Raw genomic sequence first — 21,131 nt, forward strand, 5'->3', positions numbered from 1 at the left:
TCCACACGTTTTCTATAGGAAGCGAGCAATTAAGCCGGCCGTGTCGCGGCGGTCGCCTATTGTTCGCCGCGACCTGGCGGTAGCCGCCGCAGGAGCGTCGGGCAGCAATGGCGACGAACAGCACGGCGGACAGTGTCCCCGTCGTGATTACGACGGAATTTAAGGCAGTTACGAGTTCGGAAAGTTCCTTCGGAAGCCGGTGCCGCCGGCTCAGAATCATCGCGAAGTAATAGCAACGAACAGCACAGAGGACAGTGGGCGACTAAGAATCCGGAATGCTTCTTCGGTAGCCGGTGCAGAATCATCGGGGGGAAGCAGTGACGATTAGCAGAACAGCGGACAGTGTTCCCGGGGTGATTACGACGGGGTTTAAGGCGGTTACGAATCCAGAAAGCTTCTTCCGTGGTGGCAATATGACGAAGAGAAAACTCTTTCATGAATCTGGCCGCGTGTGCGACGTGAAGGAGGTCCGTTTCGACGGATAAGTGGATGTTACGGAGCGCCGTACTCTGCAAACAAAATTAAGCGCGCCCGCATAAAAAAAAATTGTTGGCGTTGAGTGGACTGCGGCAATTATGTACGTTTATTTCTGAATCAGCTTGACAATAACTGGGCGATTTCTTTTCGCGCCGTTCCGCGATTCTCTTTACTATCTTCCTGTCGGCTGATGGAAACATCCAACGGTAGGCTTGGGAGGGCGACCGCATTCCGCTTCTGATTCCGGTGAAGTATTTGCTGCATACTTTAGAGTTTGCCGTCGGTGTCGATGCTGTTCCATCGTCGCTAGAAGAGAAAAAAAGTTAATTGTATTATTCATCAGCAGCTTAAACAAAGCGCGAACTGGAAGGTAAGAAACACCACTAACCTGTATGGACGCACAAGTCGTACCCAGGTCGCGCAGCACTCCGCCTCGTACGGCTTCGAAGGAACGATGTAATACTTCGTGCCGTGCGCGATCTTGCCGACCACGCAGCAATTGTTGCGGCTTTCTTGGTGCGGAATAGCCATCTCAGAAATTACAGCGCTAACCCACTACAACGCACAACCAACGCAGCGACGGGCAGAAGATGCCCGATGCAACGGACCCGTTTGCCGCTAGGGGCGCCCTGGTCGGGGCTTGAATTAGATCCGCACGGTTCCTATACTCCGTGTGGCAGAGGAAGTCGACGCCCTTGGATACGGTCACCCATATCACTCGTGGGAACAACCACATCCTTACCACTCATGGAAGGAGCCGCATCCATATCACTCGTGGAGGGAACTGCATTCATATTTTAACTACACACACACATCACAGCCCACGCACCGCTACTATGGAAACCAACAGGGAAGTACAACCGGCGACGGCAGAGCGGTAACTGAGCACGTTCGCATTCCACCGCGCCGCAGCGCCTTCTCCTCTCCCGATCCGCGCCAGCTGTGCGGCACTTTTTTGACAAAAACGAAAGGGCTCCGTTTGACGAAAACCCGGCGGTGTCTCTCAGTTTGCCAGCACCCGGGAGAGAGGGAGAGGTTGACGCGGGATGACGTCAGCGTTTCAGACCAGTGGCGTAGCCAGACATTTTTTTCGGGCGGGGGGGGGGGGGGGGGGGGGAGGGGAGCTGAGGGTGTTGGCTGAGGTGGCTGAGATGTCCATGACTTGGGATGCGGAGAGGGGGAGGGGTGGTCAAAATGCATGTGTATATTATAGGGTCGGCTGGATTTCGGAGGAGGGGGGGGGGGGGGGGCTGAAGCACCTTAAGCAACTCCCCTGGCTACGCCCCTGTTTCAGACTAATGGGAACGTCACACGCGTCACCCTCTCCCCCTCCTCCTCCCTCTTTCCCCGGCATTGAAAAGAGAAAAACACCGTGTTTTCGTCAAAACGAGAGTTCTAATGGCCGTGTCCAGTGGCGTACCAACTTCTTTTTGAGTGGGGGGGGGGGGAAACGAGAACCCCCCCCCCCCACCCCCCCCATGGCCGGGGCGGTCCCCTGGTATGCCTGTGGCACCGCCGGCTAGTGTTTGCCGTGCCCAGTGGCAGCTTTTTGAGGGGGGCAAAACGCATGCCTTGCCCCCCCCCCCCCCCCCACACACACACACACACACTCTGAGAACTGGGGGGCAAGCGCCCCCCTTGCTCCCCCCCGTCCCCCGGTTGGCACGCCCATGCCCGTGTCCCACACTAGAGCGACAGACAGAAACAAAAGACAGCGACAAGCCGCGAACCCATGCAGCATGCTCGCTATGGTACCTTTGGCAGGCGTTTAGTCGTTCGGTGCTCGCAAGGTAAGCACGAGCAATTGCAAGCCTGCCAAAGTTACGCTCGCGTGCATGATACTCATGTTTGAGCATAGCCTCCTTTATTCTACAAAATCTGTCAAAACGCGAAAGACTCTGGTTTGAGGCTTGTCGCTGTCATTTGTTTGTGTCTGTCGCTCTAGTGGGACACGGGCATTATGCTAACACAAGAAAACAAATGAGTAGATGGTGCCAGGGCGATGTTGTCTTAGCGATATAATATTAACCGAGTACCATTGAACAACACTGAAATTAAAATTAAAAAAATTAACCGCCTTGGGAGGCATGTTTCACAAACCCCCTTTTAATTAAAAAAAAAATGAATTTTTTTTGCGCGCGTTATTTAACTTATAAGACACATTATGGGTTAGAAACGATTCTGAAAATTTGCTTTTATTTCGAGACGTCGACCCCTAACTAATTTTCGCCCGAGTTTGCCGACTCGTTTGCAAAATGATTTTTCAAAAAGCCCGCTGCAACACGAAAGAACCATAGTGCTCAACAAAACCCGAAATTTAAACTTCGCAATTTTTATTGTTCATATTGACAAATAAAATACATATTATTACCAAAATATATATGAAAAATATAGAAACATATTTGTATAAGTTCCAGAAAGCGATGCGCAGGATGCATGCCTTCAAGCCCAGTAAAACCTGGTGATCCTGCAGAAACACGCGCATCGCTTGGCAACGCCGGCGTCGCCTACGCGCAGCACCGGGAGCACGTTGGTTTTCCTTCTGTTTGTTGTCGAAACAGAAAATTAATATCATGCCAGAGTCTGACGTCGACAAGTTCGACGGAATGCTACTTGCCTTAGCTCAACAGCACGAAGGCGGAGTTCAGCAAGTAAGTAGTCACAATCTTCATTTTCCTTGCAGCCTCGCGAGACACGAACCTCCTAAGCCTAGCCAAGCGATCGCACCGTCGCACCGATTTCCTAACGCAAACGTTGCCCTTTTGGGAGCAGATTTTCACGGCTCGTCTACAATTATTGAGGATAAGGGCAGGTTTCTTCTGCATATCCACAAAACTGGCCCGGTCTCCCGGTTTACAAAACGCTAACCTTATCACTACACGAAGCATCGAGAATGTTCTCTCGCTAAAGTAAGCAACTGAAACTCTAATCGTTGATTTATCGCGTGTAACGTGCGGCTCTGGGGCTTTGAAGCCGCGTAAAATCGCCTAGATCTTTTTGAAACGCCTAACAGACAATTGTTTTTACGAAGAGCGTGAGTGTAATTATCCACAATTCAAATACAGTGACGGCGCAGGTGAGCTGGTGGAAGTTTACCATTCTTTCTGCGCGATATTGCAGTTACTGGACACCTTCTTCAGTTTCCTCGCAAGAAAAACAGATTTCTACACGGGGGGTGGACCCGGCTCCGCTAAAAAGGTACGTACAGGTTGGTGTTGACATAATCGATGGTGTGGCATTGCATTCCACAGAACAGGACTGGTACAGATCATGAATAAATAGAGCACCACCGAGATATTAGATCAGAGAAATAGCAGGATAAACAAGCAGCCAAAATCACAGTACCCAGCTGAAGATTAGTCTCTGCTATGGACGAGATAAACGTTTCAAGTGTTGTTGATAGAGGATGGCATGTAAGATGTAGTTGCACGCATGTGGCAGTTTTTTTAAGTGTGATCTGGTGTACATTTCGGCAAAATGTATGCATGTGTAGGGATAGCAGGGGATTTGAAGAGGGGCCGACATTGCACAATGTGATCATGAATCTCTTGAGTACTGTTTAATTTTTTCTCGCGATGATGTTCAAGATTTGTTTTAGTCACATGTCGGCAAAGCAACGTTGGCCCAAGCTTACTCTTGGTAGTGTGGACCAGGCACGTAGCCAGGATTTTGTTTCGGGGGGGGGGGGGGGGGCCCGCCCATGACAAAATGCTGTATGAGGGGGAGGGGGGAGAGGAGGCCCCAGTAAAATGGAAGATTTTTTTTGGGGGGGGGGGGGGGGGGGGGGGCCGGGCCCCATGGGCCTCCCCCCTGGCTACATGCCTAGTGTGGACCTTGTGGCGGCTTTCATGCCCAAGTGTAAATATGCATCTTTTCATCTAGAGATACTGTTCCACACAATTTCCTTGCTTAATTTCCTTCCCAAGCTTGAATTGGGGAGACAGAGCGATCATTGTGAAACAACTGCAGCAGAGCCATGAAGGTTATTTCCGACCTCGTCGCCAATGGTAGATTCGAGTCGATGTCCACACTGTTCCAGAGCTTTATTTCGTCTGCTCATGGTGTGCTGACGAACACCACAGTAGTGCTATTTTCGCTTGTTGAATTGTTTCTGCACAATAGGACGGAAATGGTTAGACACCAGAGAACTGTCATTTTATAAATGATAGTTTAACTCACCATCTTCTGTGTTATGAAATGTCGTTGGTTTAGAGCCAACGACAAGAGGCCAACCGGAATGGTTGGCCTCTTGGGTATAGTAGTACCATTAACAGTATGAGAGGGAATGCCTAAAGATGTGCTGCCACCTACGCTAAATATTGCACAGTGTGCTAAAAGTCTCCACTGCTGTTATGAATCTGGCTGCCATGCACTACATCTGACGCCTGTCATCTACTAGAGAAGGTGATGGCCAGTTGTGACGAAACTTGCCATTAAAACATTGTATGTGTTCCTCAACGGAACTTCCCAGATGGTAATTCAATTTTATTTATCGTTCTAGATCAACAAAAATATGTTTGACTGCTTACCATGTGATTGAGGCAGGCATTGAATTGTCCAGAAAAAGAAAGCCTAGATTGCACTTCTTGGCTTGGGAGTGTTGATTAGGATGGTGAAACACCAATGAATTCAAATTTTTCTCTTGGCATGCAGGGCAGAGTGTACTTTAATTGCCAACTAGCTGCCATAAAGTTTTATTTGAAGACAAATTATGAAAAGGGCCATATATATCATGCAAAATAGTTGCTCCGAGCTAAATACGAGCTACGAGGTAATGTTCTCCTGTTCCAAAATGTTAGTCTGGCATGGGAAATTTTGCTTTCGTCCTCGTGTGGTTGCGTTACTTGCCGCTAATGAGCCCGCTGTCCCTACCGTTGTTGCAGCTGATTCTGGAGAAGTTCTCCAAGCACGAGGGACTGGCCCTGTCAGAGAAAGCCGCCAAGGAACAGAAGTCGAAGGAGGCCGAGGAGCGGCGCAAGGCCAAGAAAGCGGAGAGCAAGGAGAAGGAGGAGTGCACCGTGCAGGAGCTTACCGAGGAAGAGGCAGCGGCTCTGCAGAGGGAGTTGGACAGGGTAATGCTGGCCACTTCTTTCTTAAGCACAGTTTCTGAATGAACGGTGTGGCTCGTGCACTTGACAAGTTGTACTCTGCTATTGCATTCAGCACTCGAGAAACGTAAACCTTTTTTGTGTGTACGTGTTTGATCCACCAGGTAATGTCCAACATACCTTACTTATTCAAAGTAAGTCAACCTCTTTTTTTTAAAGCCTGCACATCTACTTTCGTGTAGTGTACAGACAGCGTCAAAAAGAGGAACTGAAATTTAGGATGTTGAGACTGCAAGAGGTCGGTTGGCCTTTTCGTTATGGTGACGTTGGTTTGCAGTGTCATTGAGAAATTGAGCCTGTGCAGTATTGCCACTAACCTGGGAGCTTTCAGTGTGCATCATGCTGTAGTAATTATGCAATGATACGTCGGCACGATGCTCATCTAGATCGGAAAAGGTAGGGGTGGGGAGTGAACCCACAAACAATCACCGGGGTCTGCAACGCGAGCTCTTGTCTCATGAGCTCCGAGCTGCGATGCACTGCACGCACTTGGCTGGCCTATCTTCCTGCAATTGGCCTGAGCAGTCCAAAGGAACTCCGAGCTCTTGATGGGAAGGGGATAACATTGCACCCTTAAGCGTGATCTGCACTGGGACACTAAGCACATTAGAATCCTATCCTAGATTGTATTTTACAATTTCCAGCCGTTAAGGGTAGGTCGACACGACAAACTGATTCGCGGACGGATTCATCAGATGGCGACAAGTCCACATGTTATCTGTCCCTCAAGAGCATTCGCACGGAGGAAGAGATGAGCAGACGACGGCAAGGATGGTCGAACCAATTTGTGGCCCCACGGAGGAAGAGATGAGCAGACGACAGTAAAGATGGGCTGAACCAATTTTCAACCCCACAGTGCGGCAAAATACCAACAGCATGCCTAATCACTATTGTCCAACCACCAAGCTTTTGAGCTTTAATATGCTAAGGCGTCTCATGAGCTTCGAGTGCGCATGCGCAGGCAAAGTACAGTGGAAAGCAACAAGCGCGTGCTAGGGGCCGTGCTTACGAAAAAGATTCCTCCTTCCAGTGGCTATACCACATTTTCTCTTGTATTACTGCCTCAAAATTTGGATTAATTCATGAGCAAAGTAGTGTTGCGGGTTACTTGTGAATTTCGGCTGGGCAGTTCGGTTTCATGGGAGTGCATGCAAAACCCTAGGGATAGATTTGAGGGTGTTTCTTCTCCTCCTTTTTTTGGGCAACCATTTTTACATTGTTTCTGGGCTGAGCCTAGCCGTCAGCTGCCGATCCATGCTGACCTTAGCAGATCCACTCGGATCATGCCGACCTCGCCACCTTGCCTGCCTGTGTTTGTTTGCCACAAGCTGCCCTTGGTGGCGGCCATCGGAAACTGAAAGGCAGGCCGAAACTATGACGTTAAGGAGTCGTGCGTGCTAGAATGGAGGAAGGGAGAGCCTGCAAACTGCTGCCGTAGATCATTCCGCGGTCCGAAGACTTCTGCATACTCCGAGCATGACGAAGTGATTGCAGAGTTCATCGAGGCGAGAAGAGCCTGTGATCACGCCTTATTGACAAGAGGTTTAGGGTGACCGCGACCTTTACGGGCGAGATAATGCGGAATAGTTTTAAAAAGTACAGCGTCGACGATCGCTTTGATGGCATGATTGATGACTATCTTTGACAGTGGGGGTGCTTCTGATGAGAACTTAAGTGGCTCCCGCGATGAGTGAATAGTGTTCAAAAGTAAAGGTATGGTTTCTAGCAAAATCTGGACATCGCTTTGAGTAACTAATGCAAAAAATGTGCAAGGATTTTTTTTTTTTTTTAGTGTAGTAATTTGCGGTGTGGGTTATAAAATGGTAGGTATCTTGAGTGACAGCCATAGAAACCATGTTCTTTGTTGACACCTTAAGGTAAAATAGTGGAGAGGCATGCAAATTTCAGTGAATAATAAAACACTCAAAGGAAAAATGTGGGACCGTTTGGCTCATGGTCAGTTATCGAAGAAAGACTAAACTAGGCCTAAATGTCAATTGACCCAAAAATACACATTATTAAGGGGTTGAGAAGGATTAGAGAATTTAGGGATTCCAAGAGAATTTTGGCAATTCAAAAACCCTTGAAGGCACGACACTTTGGAAAACTTTCTGTTCCTGAGGAATTCAGCTTGAGAACCCATGCATGACAAAATATTGTGCTGGTTTTCTTTTCAGGAAAAGGAGAAGGCAAATAAATCTACCTCACAAGAAAAAGAGGAAAGCTCAGAGAAAAGCAAGGTATGTTCTACTTTGGATCTTTTATCAACCGGCGGACTCTTCCTATAGACCCTTTCAGGCAACATTTCATGGGCGCCGCCATCTTGACGTCACGTGACCCCGCCGCCATAGCCGCCCTTCAGTTTCTCGCCGTTCCTCCGCGTTGTGTGCTGCACCGGCCACTACCGGAGCTTTGTTTTCGCGTTCTTTTACGTTCCGCGTTGAAATCGTGTGGTTTTTTTAGGTCTTTTCGATATTTCGGGCTTTCATTTAATCATTTGATATCTATATTTGAACAAAGCTCTTGTATTTTATTATTTATGAAATGGAATCGGACAGCGAATGGATCGACGATACAAGATTATGGTTTCAGAGACCATGTAAGTTCCTCCCATTCTAACGTTTTTCTCGCTAATAAAGGGCAGTCAACGACATTGCGACATATGCAAATTTCAACTGACGCAGTAAGGCTATCCAGTCGTGCTTCTCGCTGCGTGTGCGTGCTCGTTTCCGTAAAGCCGACCCGCATGTAAGCGACTTAGCGCGCGGCGAGACGAGCGACGGCGACAATGACGAGAGTCAGCGACGAAGATTTCTCACTGTCGCCTTTTGCATCACTCGGTTTTTTTGGGATTTCTAGAAAACGTCGCTCACCGCCTTGGTCGCTTGCTCCCGTCGCTTCCATGCGGTTTGCCTCGTCGTGCGACTGCCCGAGCGACAGCGAAGCTGGTCACCGTCGCTTGTCTCGTTGCTGGCCGATTCGCTTGCATGCGGTTTATACTTAATATCGAGGCGCCAATGGTTCAATTCTGTGTGCATGGAAATTAATTGAGTATAAACCGCATGTAAGCGATTTGGCGAGCGACCAGATAAGCGACGGCGACCCGCTTTGCTGTCGCTCAGTCAGTCGCGTGACGAGGCAAACCGCATGGAAGCGACGAAGCAAGCGACCAAGACGGTGAGCGACATTTTCCAGAATAAAAAAAACCGAACGATGCGACGGGCGACAGTGAGAAATCTCCGTCGCTCGTCTCGTCGCATGCTAAATAGCTTACACGCGGGTCGGCTTTACGGAAACGAGCGCGCATATGCAGCGAGAAGCACGAGCTGTGATAGCCTTACTGCGTCAGTTGCAATTTACATATGCCGCAATAGTGTTGACTGGCTTTATTAGCGACAAAAACGTAAGAATGGGATGAACTTACATGGACATTGAAGCCTCATAATCTTGTGTCGTCGACCCATTCGCTGTCCGATTCCATAAATAAGAAAATACAAGAGCTATATCGAAATATAAATTTCAAATGATTAAATGAAAATCCTAAATATCGAAAAGACCTAAGGGAAATACAAGATATCAACGCGGAACGTAAAAGAACACGAAAACGAAGCTCCGATAGTGGCCTGTGCAGCACACAACGCGTAGCAACGGCGGGGAACTGAAGGTCGGCTATGGCGGCCCGGAAAGCGCGCGAAGGGCGCGCCGACTGGTGGCAACTCGAGTAACTGACTCGCTGAAAGCGTCTATACCTCCCATTGGGACTCCAATTGCAGACAGCAGCGCGAAATCTCCCCTAACGGGCATTGGGTTTCTCCAAAAGCAATAAGAAACAGACAAAACAATATGTGCCGTCGTCATGGCAACCGCTTGGTTATGAGAGAGGGTGTGAGAAGTGTGGTCCCTCTTCTCCCTCTCTCTCACCCTTGGCAACAAAAGGATGCGAGTTTGTTCGGAGTTCGGAGCAGCCTCCGAACTCCGAACGAATTTGCTTCCTATTGTCGCTGATGTTGAGAGAAGAGGGAACTGCTCCGATTGCCGCCGTCTCGTTCTTCTACAATACAATGTAATCTTTTTGAGAAAAAAAAAAGTGTGTTTACCTTTTTTTGCGAATGTCCGACGCTTCCGAAACGATTGCACTTGACTTTGCGTCGTTCGATTGAGATCAGCTTGGCAACAGTGCATGTTCAGTGACAGCCAGTTCTCATAAAATCGTCAATCAATGAATGCAAAGTACGCCCAGCCGCTGCTGTTTAGTGGCTTAAGATGGGCGCACATCGCCTGTCTGAGCACAAGTCCAAACTTCTTTTGCAAGTTCTCTTTTTATTAGGCACGCTCTTTATACAAAGAAAAAAAAAAAAAAATGTTCACTGCACGGCACAACAAAGTAACAAAGTCTACACAAAACTACTATTCAAATATTCACAGACCTGCAATCACACATTTAATTTTGCGGTAGTTAGCGACAGTGATTCGATCGCCACGGTCTCTCGCAGGTTCCTTCTGCAGCGAGCTGCTCCACGCATGAGCTACCGAGCTGCGGTGGTCTAACACCGATACCGCCCACACTGCTCATTTTAAAATACATGCGCTGTCCCTTGTGAGTTTCTACAATAACTCTACCATAAAGAAACATGCACCAGCAAGTTTTCGGCAATCCGAAACTGTAGAACCAAAAGTATAGCAGCCCGTCTTTACCTTTCGTCACTTGATCGGGAACCCAAAGAACTTAGCAGAGCTGTTGCCACTGGAATTGGAGCACCACTGAGTCGAGCAATAGACAAGGTTTCGTTTGCTCCGTGCAGTGGTAGAAGAAATAGACCGATAACCAATAGGTCAACGCCACTGCCCGCTGCTGCAAGCGAAAACCACCACCGCACCGCTGGCACAGGCGCCGTCGAGCAGCCGACGCATCCGTGAGCGCAGCAGCTGACGCGCAACTGTTCTCAACGGTCAAAATACAAAAAACAACCAGCCAATGAGAGCAAAGTATGAGGGCGAAACTTTAGCTCACCAAAAGATTTCTTTCATCTTACCAGGATAATTTTTGAAATCTGTAAGCAGCAACAATAATATGTATCTCATTCTATTAAATAAACTTTCCGGCGTAAATCGGAAAGACCTAATAGAATACCAACAAATAAGAGATGGCGCTCGAATTGCTAACCGGAAGTCACTCTAAGTGTCCGCCGGTTGCTTTTATGGCAGAGCTTAGCGTATGTTTGTAAACTTGGTGTGGTTTTTATTTAGGCATCTTTTCTTGCGTAAAAACCCAATTTTAGAACAGATATGAATATGCCTAGTGGCCGTCGTTGCTGTAAACTTTTGCTCTGAACTGTTTAGACTCAATAAACTATGTGTACTTTGTAACTTTCTTGTGGCTGCCACTATTTGATATCCCAAAGAGAAATCTGAAAACTTCCAGATCTACGAAGAAAGATCTAGAGGTTGAACTTCTTAATTTCTGAGCACTTTCCTTGAGACCCCCAAACTCTTTTTTCCTTTCCAATTTTTTTTTATGGCAGTGCTGCAGTTGAAGAAGCTTTGCTTACTCCAAGCATGAACGTTTATGTTGAGAGAAAAAACTCAATGGGCGCGTTAAGTTAACGTGCTCGAACGCGCTCCAGCGGTCAGAGTGCACTCGAGCTAAACTAAACGACATCGTCTCACTTCCGGTACACGGTGGCGGAGCAAGCTCCGTCGTCGGGGATGGTGCGCGAGAGCTCGAACAGGTCGCTTTCCGGTGAGATGACGGCGTTTCCGCTCTCGCGGCCATTCTCGCGGTTACTCGCGGTGGTTTCACACGGTGGTCGGTGGTCTCGCACGAGACGGAAGAAACATCAAAACCCAAGCGTTTTGGGCTCCCGGCCAGGCCGCCGGGCCACTCTGGACCAGAGGCGTCGGGTGTGCGCAATCCCTGACGAGCGAGTTCGTTTCCGAACGCTCCGAGGATGCGCTCGCCTCGCCAAACCTCGCTGACCGCGACCGCACCAACCGAACCCCGCGGCCGAAAGGCTCCGGCCTAGCCGGGAACGGCACCCAGGTAGGCCGGTCGTGGGTAGGAGCTGCTTGTTCTGCGCTACCATGCAGTGCTCGGAGCTCTTGACGTCGTTTGTGCTTGCGCCGAAGCCTTTAGGGACTTCCTGGGACGCGCAAGTCGCGCCTGCTTGGATGCGTGGATACTTCGACGGCGATCGCTTGGCAGCTCGTGCAATTGTTCCGTCATCGTGGAAAATAAAAAACTAAAAAAGCATGGTGCTGGTGTAGAAAGGTATGCATACATTCTTCAAATGCTTGTCGAAGTTCTTCATGTACCTTACGGCAATTTCAGGATCAGGCGAGCCAATAAATTCGGCCATTCAGCCGTCATTCTTTAAGGCTTTTGGGAATTCAGAAGGCGTTCGGCGTACCTTTAATCGCCGCACCAACAGCGTGCAGCAAAAATACAAGCTCTTGTTGTTGGCGCCGTGCAATTATTTTATCGAAGTCATCGTCGAACAAACACTTTTTGGACGTTTCGACGAGACGAGAACCATATTTAATTAAGAGCGCGGCAAAAAGCCGGAACGGGAAACATTAAAAAAAATAGGCGTCAGTTGGCGCTTCGGTACCAAAGTGTGCCGTTAAGCTACGCTCCGAACCCGCGCGCTCGAGTGCAGATGTCCGGAGTCTGGAGGTCACTAACTTAAAGGAGCTGTGCAACGATTTTAACGTTGAAAGAATTGGCATTTTCTGCTTTTGATATTGTTCACTGTGTCACAAATGGCAGAAAACACACCTCCTTTCATCGAAATGTTGCGATTCCGCCGCGTAATAGCGAGGCAAAACTTAGAATATTTCCCGACCTGTAGCCACGAGCGGCGGCCATGAGAAACAAGCGGCGTGACGTCGCTTGGGTAGTTTTAAAAAAGATAGCAAGTTGTGTGAATACCTGCTCGATAAAAGGTAACTTTTCTATAAATCTCGTCGTTCCAACATATATATAAATGCGTCAAAACCCTGGTATCATCGACAAAACTTATATTATACGGAGTTTTAGTGGCGCCATCTATCCTAACCACAAAACCGCGAATAGCCGCCAGAAGCCGGAGGGGGAGGGGGACAGCGCCGGACGGGCAAGGACGGGTATGGCCGGACCCGGATGAGACTTTCCTCCTTTCACCGTATATTTCGCGGGGTGCCCGCTGGCACGTGCTCACGCGGTCGCGAGCGGATGAGTTCTCGCTGCTCGCTGATGGCTCTAAAGAGAGAACTTTTCCGGAACCCCGCGCCTTCTCAAGTGACGTCACTGCGCACGGGACCCGGAAGACGATGTACGAGTTGAGAGGCGACAAAAACCTGGATCTTTTTAATTTTTTAAAATAAAAACTAGGGTATCCAGGCAAAATCTGTTTTCTGTAGTACACTACAGAAGTGTCAGGCATCAACTTCCACAATTATTTAAGCAAAGCCCTGAAATTGTTGCACAGCTCCTTTAACGCGCCCATTGTTAGTACTATAACTAGGGTATTTATTTTTGACTACAGTTTTCTCATGTCTCTCTTTTACTTATTTACTGAAACAACCAGCACTTAGAGGGACACTGTACTGTTTCCAAATATTTTTTTTAAGTGCCTCAGCAGGACTCGTATGTCACAATAAAACTTCTCCGGAAATAACATATATATCTAGCGCAGTATTTATGTTGTGAAACTCACTTGAGTGATTGTGAAACATGGTTCTATTTTGGAGTCGACCGACCTCTAGAGGTTTCGTAACTGTTCCGAACCTCAAAGTCTTGCAACAAAAATATTCTGCAAAACTCTCTTTTAAGTGTATTTTTTAAATTTTTTAGTGTATTGGATGGAGGTTGACCAACTAATCCAACTATTAATCAAAGTGGTACTTCATTGATGCCAGTCCCAATAATGCCGATGGGGTGTTCAGTGGGACCAATCTTTGTGTTGATTTTCCGTTTGTTGCATTTGCCTTGCTGGCTGTTGCCTCCAAAAACAGCGGTCTGACATGGCCGGCAGCTTTCACCTTTTCACCGTTGCACTGCTTTTCTTTAGCTTTCTTGTCTGGGCAAGCATGATCTTAGAACTAGACTAGGCAGAGACTCTTAACCGTCATCTTTGTTTCTTTTCCTGTGTGTGTGCATGCTTCTGCCATGCTTTGTGGCTTGGCTTCCTTTGGTTTCATTAGTCTCACTTTGCGTGAAGTTCAAAGTTCATGAGCGTGCACCATGCACGCATCAAGCTTCATGGTTTCACACCGGCTTGTGCTTCGAGCTTCTCCACTTTTTAAAGGCTCGGTGCGTTTTTGCTCGCTCTTTAGCTGGGCTTCCTTTGGTTGTGAATATAGATCGACCCCTAATTTTAAGTAACATTTAAGAAAGAAAAAAATTCCACCTATATATGAATAAATATTGTAGTACCCCATGGCCATGAAAGTTCACATAAAATAAATTGCTGCATGAGAGTTGCGTTTTAATGCGCTAGCATTAGAACACTCATTTTGACGAAAACCAGGTGGTGTCTTTCGTTTGTCAGCGCCGAGGAGAGGATGACACATGTGACGCTTCCATTGGTCCGAAGCGCTGACGTCAGCACACACCTCTCTCGCTCTCTGGTGCTGACAAACTGACAGACACTGCCGAGTTTTCGTCAAAACGAGCCCTTTTGTTTTCGTCAATGTAACGCGCATAGCTGGTGCGGAGCCAGGGAGGAGGACGTGCTGTGGTACAATTGAATGCGGGCGTGCTCAGTTGCCACTTTGCCGTCGCCGGTTGTTCTTCGCTCTGGGTTTCCTTAGTAGCGGTGCCTGGGCTGTGATGTGTGTAGCAGTGATGTGATTGCTGTGCCAATTGTGCCAAACTGTGCCAAGGGGCTAACCCTGCTACATCCTGCTATATTTTGCCATAATAGGGGTAATCTGCGCCAAGCCTGCGCCAAAGGATCAATTTTGGTCACCTTTTGAAACTAAACGAGACTAAACTGAGTACTGTACACGTTAGCTAGGTGGCGCAAGCGGCCGCCCGACAAAAAGTACTCTGCATTGTTCATCTGGTCTTGCATGGTTTTTCCCGCCGTCTCTTGTCTCGCACTCTCGTTGTCTCGCATCCTTTTAAAAAGTTTTCAACGATAAACACGGGCGTGTGCAGACGCTCCGACGCTATTGTGCTGGGTGCCAGCCATGCCGTCATGCTGTGAAACGAAACCTCGTTTTTGCGTGGCGGGAGTTACTTTGTAAGCTGAAGCACTCGCTCCTGAAAGGAACGGCTGTGGGCAAACTCTATTTGGTCACTGCCTGTCAGTCACCGTGGTCGTGCGACATCGGGTGTTGCAGTCCCCACGTCGCTGCAGATATGGTGCTTCCTAAACTGATATGTAAGGACCGCCGCATGTGCATCAACATTCCTGTTCTTGTTTAATACGCTGCTACAAAAATCCCTCTAGCTCAAAGCTGTGTCGAAGTATTGATTACCTTGGTTTCTCTCGGTAGGCTTTCTTTCGAGAGGGACCCCGGTACGTGAAAAATCTGCCGCGAAAGAAAGTTTGTGAAGAGAAGTGAGCTATAGCAAAGGCAATGTCTGCACGCTGAACCCGCACAGTGCGCTTGGATCTTTTTCATTTTTTTAAATAAAAACTAGGGTATCCAGACAAAATCTGTATTCTGTAGTTCACTTCAGAAGTGTCAGGCATCAACTTCAACAATTATTTAAGCAAAGCTCTGAAATTGTTGCACAGCTCCTTAAGGACGTCTTTGTCATTATGGGCTAACCACCTCCATGGTGTTAAGGCTCTGCAGCCTCTACAATGCAAGGTGTCGATTTTGAACCAAGAATCTTGTGCGTCGCTGATGGCCTCTGCCCTGCGATGTCGGTCCCCAATATGTGTTCCGTGCCAGTCTGTACTCGGCACTCATATTTTTATTGCTATTTTAGTATGTAAGCTGCATGTCTGAAATGGAATACAATGGAGAACCTTTAGACACCTTGTTTCTGAAAAAATGCATGTCTTACATCTGGAATTTTGCAATGGAGGTTTGCTGCTGTGCACTTGAATTATTTGCAAGATTACGACAATAAAATGTGGCAGTTTACTGAGGGAATAATTTTAAGCTTTCGTTGATTTAGGAACTATACAAGTCGGCCTCTTTAACTTGTGCATCGTAATTCTCTATGAACTCGCGCGGCTATGTGGTTGATGGAGTTCTGTTTACCATGTAGTTGAAAATAAAATGAGCCAGATTTCTGTGTAGTGAGAGTTGAGAAGACAGTGCAGGGGTCTGCTGCGTTATTTATATTTTGACGAAACAAGAGTAATGGTCCTAATTCAATCGGTCTTTGAACTGGCTGGTGGTTCTTGGTAAAATGAGGATGTTTACGTTTTCCTTTAATTTCCAGAATACCATTGACTTGGCAAAACTCTCAAAATACTAATGGTTTTATTTTAACCATGTACTTGGACAACGACACATGGAAAACTTCTAAGAATATGTCCACAAAACCATTAATTGTCATTGCCAAAAAAAAAAAAAAATTGCTTAATATAATTTTTATGCGTTCTACCTCTTAAAATTCTAAGCTATGTCCACTCGTATGTGCATTAACTTGTAGTCTTGCTAGTGTTGAACCACAAATTTTTCACCTACATGGGTGTCATATGTGAGTGAGCATATTTCACTTCACTAGTATCTTAGAACAGCCTTCAAAACATTGGAAAAATCTGGAGATGCTAGGCATTGCAGGCTACTAATTATGCTATAGTTATAGACGTTTTTCGTTTCTTTTCGTTGTCAGTCACGTGGGTTTCGTACCTAAGATGCCAGCCAAAAAAAAGGAAAAATTCTATTTGAATTATGTGACAAAATTATAGGTGAGGCAAAACAAGAATGTGTGACAATCGGACACTTTTCGTGAGCACCTAGCAACGTGGAGAGATCAAAACAATGTTTTAACGCATATGTACCAGAAGTGACGGCGTTCCAGAAGGCTGGGCCCTTGTGGGAAAAGGTGTATACACCTCTCCAAGAAATGCTCCTAGGCCGCCGCCTGTTGCTGATGATGATGCAGCTGGTGCGACTCTCGTGCCCCTTGTCAGCCAGAAATTTTCTGCTACTTTCCTAGACTGTTGCGATGTGCTTAGTGCAGTTCTACACCTATGTTTTGTGGTTTTGCATTCTCAGTTTTCCGGCCTCTCTTGAAAGTGTCCACTTTATTTTTCTTACGCTTGCTGCATACATTTTTTGTGTTATCTTCCACTGTGAGAAATGGGGCTGGTAAGTGCATGGGGCTATTCGAGCATTTCTGCTCATCATTCACAAGAAACGAAGGAGGGGAAGAACATTGAATGGCCCTTGACACGATTTTGCTAACAATGACAACTATTCTCCACATTCTCAGGAATCATCCACATAGAGTCCTTCTCAGTCATTGCCAAAAATAGTTGTTCGGGTTGGAGCCAGGAACTGATCAGTCATGCCTGTTCCTTTGCCTTGGTGCTGGTATTGTGAAAAAGGAAGTTCTCCCCAAAGCATGCCCCTCTTGTTTCCTGTCCGATTGTCGAGATCGGACAGGATACAAGAGGGGCATGTCGTTGACACTGTAGTGCTGCGTTGTTTGAGATCTTCCTCTAATAAATTATTTTCAGATAACACTGCACCGTGTGGTACATACAACGTATTGTTCTAATGTTAACACTTGCTAAACTTTATGTCAGAGTCCTGTCGTGCACATCGGTGAACACATTATTTGTGCCAGTGAAATACAGTGCAATCCACATATAATGATGTACCACATATAAGCCATGTTGAAATAACCTGAGACTGGGGTAGAGAAGAAGCATCAAATCGTAGAAGGGACAGAAAATAGACAGGACGACGTCTCAAATATAAGGTCATATAAGGACATATAAGGTCAGTTTATAGAGGACCATGCGTTTTTTGCGTGGGTTATCCATTCCCGGTGTGTCTAGCGACCGGGAATTGTCAGGGAAATTTTATTTACCTAGAAAAATCAGGGAATTGTCAGGGATATTGTCAAAAAGCGAGCCCAGTCAGGGAAAACGAGCTGGAAACGCCATTGAGTGCCCTGAGCAGAGACTTGAGGACTTGGGGGCAGAATAATAGGCAATAAATTCTGCTTAGAGCGGAGCGCGGGCTCTGCTCACCCGATGTAGAGTGCTACCCGACGCAAAGAGAACAGCCGACAAATCCAGTCCAAGCCTTCGATTGGATTGGGAGCGTGACACTAGTTAGAGCTAGTAGATCTAGTATCAAATGGGGAAAGCCGCAGACCTCAATCCAGTCCAAGCCTTAAGCCGAAAGTATTCGAAAGTGTGTACCTGGCGGCCGTGTGGCCATGTTGCCATTCAGTTCTTGGCGTGTGTGGGTGAGTGTCGTGTTTCCATCGTGTTTCCGGAAGTTGCCTCTTCACTGACAATGTCGGCGGCAAAAAAGTGCTCGTTTAATCCGGACTGGACAAACCCGAATATTTCGGAATATGCAAGTTGGATTAAGCCCATGCAAAATGATGCTTGAGTGCTCAATGCTCAATGCCTTGTTAATGATCTTTTATATTTAACCTCATCTACAGTGGTCAGGGAATTTCACCTGAAATTGTCAGGGAAGACCGGGAAAAGTCAGGGAATTTCAAAATAATAATTTGCTAGACACCCTGATTCCAGATACAATGTTAATCGGTTATAACAATTGCATTTTTAGGTTTCCTCGTTATTGTTATAGTTGGATTGCACTGTATGCATACCTTTTGGCTATCTTCTGTTGTAAATTATTTTCAACAGCTAAGCGCTTTGTCGATTGACATGGCTGAGCGGGCGGCGCCGTCAAAACTTGCTGTATAATAAAACAAACTTTCCAGTCGCATTCATTCTGTCGTGAGCATACCCAACAACTACAGTTCACGGTATGTTTGCTTTTTGTTTCAAATGTAGTACAATGCTTTCTCAATGTCCTAAGGAAAATACATACACTATGAAAAGCAAAAGAACAGTCGGAAAAACCGAGAATTTAGCCACCGACAGGCTGCTCCTGTCGCAAGTAATATTGCACTGGCTGCGCCTATCGAAATCAAGTCCACTCGGTTAGGTTAGAAGGGAGCCAATGAGAAACTAGCTCCAAACCCAATGAGATGGCTCAAAAAAGGTTCTCTCATCCCTGGGGGCCAAGTGTTTCTTGCAAAGGTGTATAGTATGCAGAGATATTGAACTGCAGACATCAAAAAAAAAAAAAAAAAAAAGAAACGGCACAACAATTCATTGGAGTGAGGCACACTTTTTTTAGTCCCATTTCTTAGCATTGTTTTTTTATAAAAAATGTTTACCAAATTGTCTAATATAACAGCTTATTGCAGCCTCCATCGTTTCGTCAGATGCAACTCCTGCGGATGTTTATTTTCCCGGCATCTCTATGCAACCACATACATGAATTTCGCTTTCGCCCCTTCCCTTTCTCTGCATTCATATTACTTTCCTTTTATTGTTATTTGTTAAAAGCGTTTTTACAAACGTTGCTGATCTGCTGCAGGAATGAGTTCTTCGTTCCACGATTACTAACTTGGCTTGTTTTGTGTCTTATGACAGGAGGACTCGGATGACGAAGACGAAAAGAACAAGGGAAAACTAAAGCCAAATGCGGGAAATGGTTGTGACCTGGAGAACTACAGGTGGACCCAGACTCTCTCCGAGATTGAGGTAGGTCATCCCGCTGCTCTTTAGCAAAACGTGTGGGGGGGGAATTGTTTTTGCATTCTGCAACTGCTCTGGGGAAGATTCTATAGATCAGCGGTCTCAAACTGATTTGAATGGGGGGGCCAAATAGCCCACACTGGAAAGTTTGAGGGCCAATGTCAGGGGGAAGGGGGTGGGGCTCAAATGACTTTAAAAAGAATGGACCTCGTGCTCTATGCTGTCTGTAAACTCTCAGTTTTGCCAGTGACATCTTTAGATTTGATTTGTTTATATGACTACTTTGGGCCCTCACCTGATGTGAAAACAAAAACTTAAATGACACCGCACCGCCGCCATGCTGGCATTTTTAATAAAACAAGAGAGCAAGTTCACTGTTGTTCCCGTTGGCCAATTCACGCAGGAATTAACCATGCTCAAGATGTCTCTCAAAACAGTCAGTTAATTTGACAGCTGTTGCTTTCCTGAAGATTTTTATTACGACACTTAGAACAAATACTTGTATTTTAATGGGGATTTTTTTTTAAGGTGATAATCCCGAGCTCGTAGCTTTATCTTTGGCAGTTGCTCCTGCTGATCGAGAGTTTGCGCAGTTGAGATGCACCCATCAACAAATAGCACACGCTTGCAGCCTAGTAGCAGAGTCGTACATTACAAAAAAAAGCTGGGAAGCAAAAAAATAAAGCGAAACAAAGGGCAAATGAACACATATAAGTATAAAATATGTGAATACGTTAAAAGAGCACAGCTACTTTTTGAGCGAAAATGAATCGGCGAGATGAGATCACTATGGCGCACACTATTTCTAGCACTCGAGACATGGGAACCTTGACTCGTAGCCGGTTGGTTGCCTGCGGGCCGCGTCCCAGTGAGTTGCGGGCCGCGCGTTTGAGACCCCTGCTATACAGTAAAACCTCGTTATAACGAAGTTAAAGGAGCGGTCGTAATTATTTTGTTATAACCATTAGTTTGTTATAGCCAATGTCCATTTCTTCCCACTATTAGCAAGCAAGGGGAATTATGATTGCTTTGTTATATCCATTAGTTTGTTATATCCCATTTTGTTATAACGAAGTTTTACTGTAGATGGTGTCCGCTATGCCATGAGCAATTGAGTGCCCTCTGGAGCCACAACTGTGGGGTGAAAAGGGGAAGCACAGACATCGCCTCTTAAAGCTAAGGGGGAGAGGACTCTATTTTTCATTTTCTTATGCTTGTACTGAAGAGCGGCAGTGTATAGACGTTTGTAAGTACGGCCTCTGAACGCTAGCATCTTTGCTGCTAGTGTGGTTAGATTGTCTGATAGTCGAGCATTGCTGAGGCGTGACACGGTTTCCAGACTGGCACCAAAACAAAGCATTTTCCATCCACGGTGGCCAGGCTAGCCCTCAAAGCATGGCTGCTTTGAGGGCTAGCCTGTTTATGTGTAGCAGATTTGCAATGAACCTCTGAATGGGAACTTTATCTTAAATCACATCCCTGCTCAGTCCTGGGCTAACTGCTGAGTGAATATAAATGGTGACACAGAGGGTTTGAAGCATTTGTGACCTAGGCAAGACGCAGATAAAATGACGATTTTTTAAGACAGGTTGGACCAGGGTCATTTGACTAAACTCGTCGAAAGTCTTTTGTAATTGAAGCAAAAACAGTAGCAGCGGGTGCCTCTTCGAGGCGGACAAGGCAATAGCGGAAGAGGCCCATGCGAGTAGTACCTAGACTACCTTCTTGCTTCCACGGGCAATTTAGCCCTGAACGACCCACTTAGATTGGTCCAGCAGCTCATCATTCCTAGTGCAGCTTCAAGGGACACGGTTGAAGCCAATGCTCTTAGTGCAAGGATCTGGACGAGTCCTCATGAAAC

The 21,131-nt window shown here is 46.7% G+C and overlaps 1 protein-coding gene across 1 annotated transcript in view; it reads left to right on the forward strand.

Moving 5' to 3' along the window:
- Positions 1 to 2,927: 2,927 nt before the first annotated feature.
- LOC8041186 (nuclear migration protein nudC) overlaps positions 2,928 to 21,131 on the forward strand; it is a 55,639-nt gene continuing 37,435 nt past the window's right edge. The window contains exons 1-5 of the mRNA XM_029974823.4: positions 2,928 to 3,128; positions 3,598 to 3,675; positions 5,361 to 5,549; positions 7,763 to 7,825; positions 19,166 to 19,276. Coding sequence (XP_029830683.1) covers positions 3,051 to 3,128; positions 3,598 to 3,675; positions 5,361 to 5,549; positions 7,763 to 7,825; positions 19,166 to 19,276 — 519 coding nt within the window. The 5' untranslated portion in view covers positions 2,928 to 3,050. The remainder of the gene's footprint in view (positions 3,129 to 3,597; positions 3,676 to 5,360; positions 5,550 to 7,762; positions 7,826 to 19,165; positions 19,277 to 21,131) is intronic.

The sequence above is a fragment of the Ixodes scapularis genome, unplaced genomic scaffold (genome assembly GCF_016920785.2).
Source record: "Ixodes scapularis isolate PalLabHiFi unplaced genomic scaffold, ASM1692078v2 PGA_scaffold2__306_contigs__length_199485367, whole genome shotgun sequence".
In the NCBI taxonomy this organism is placed as follows: domain Eukaryota; kingdom Metazoa; phylum Arthropoda; class Arachnida; order Ixodida; family Ixodidae; genus Ixodes; species Ixodes scapularis.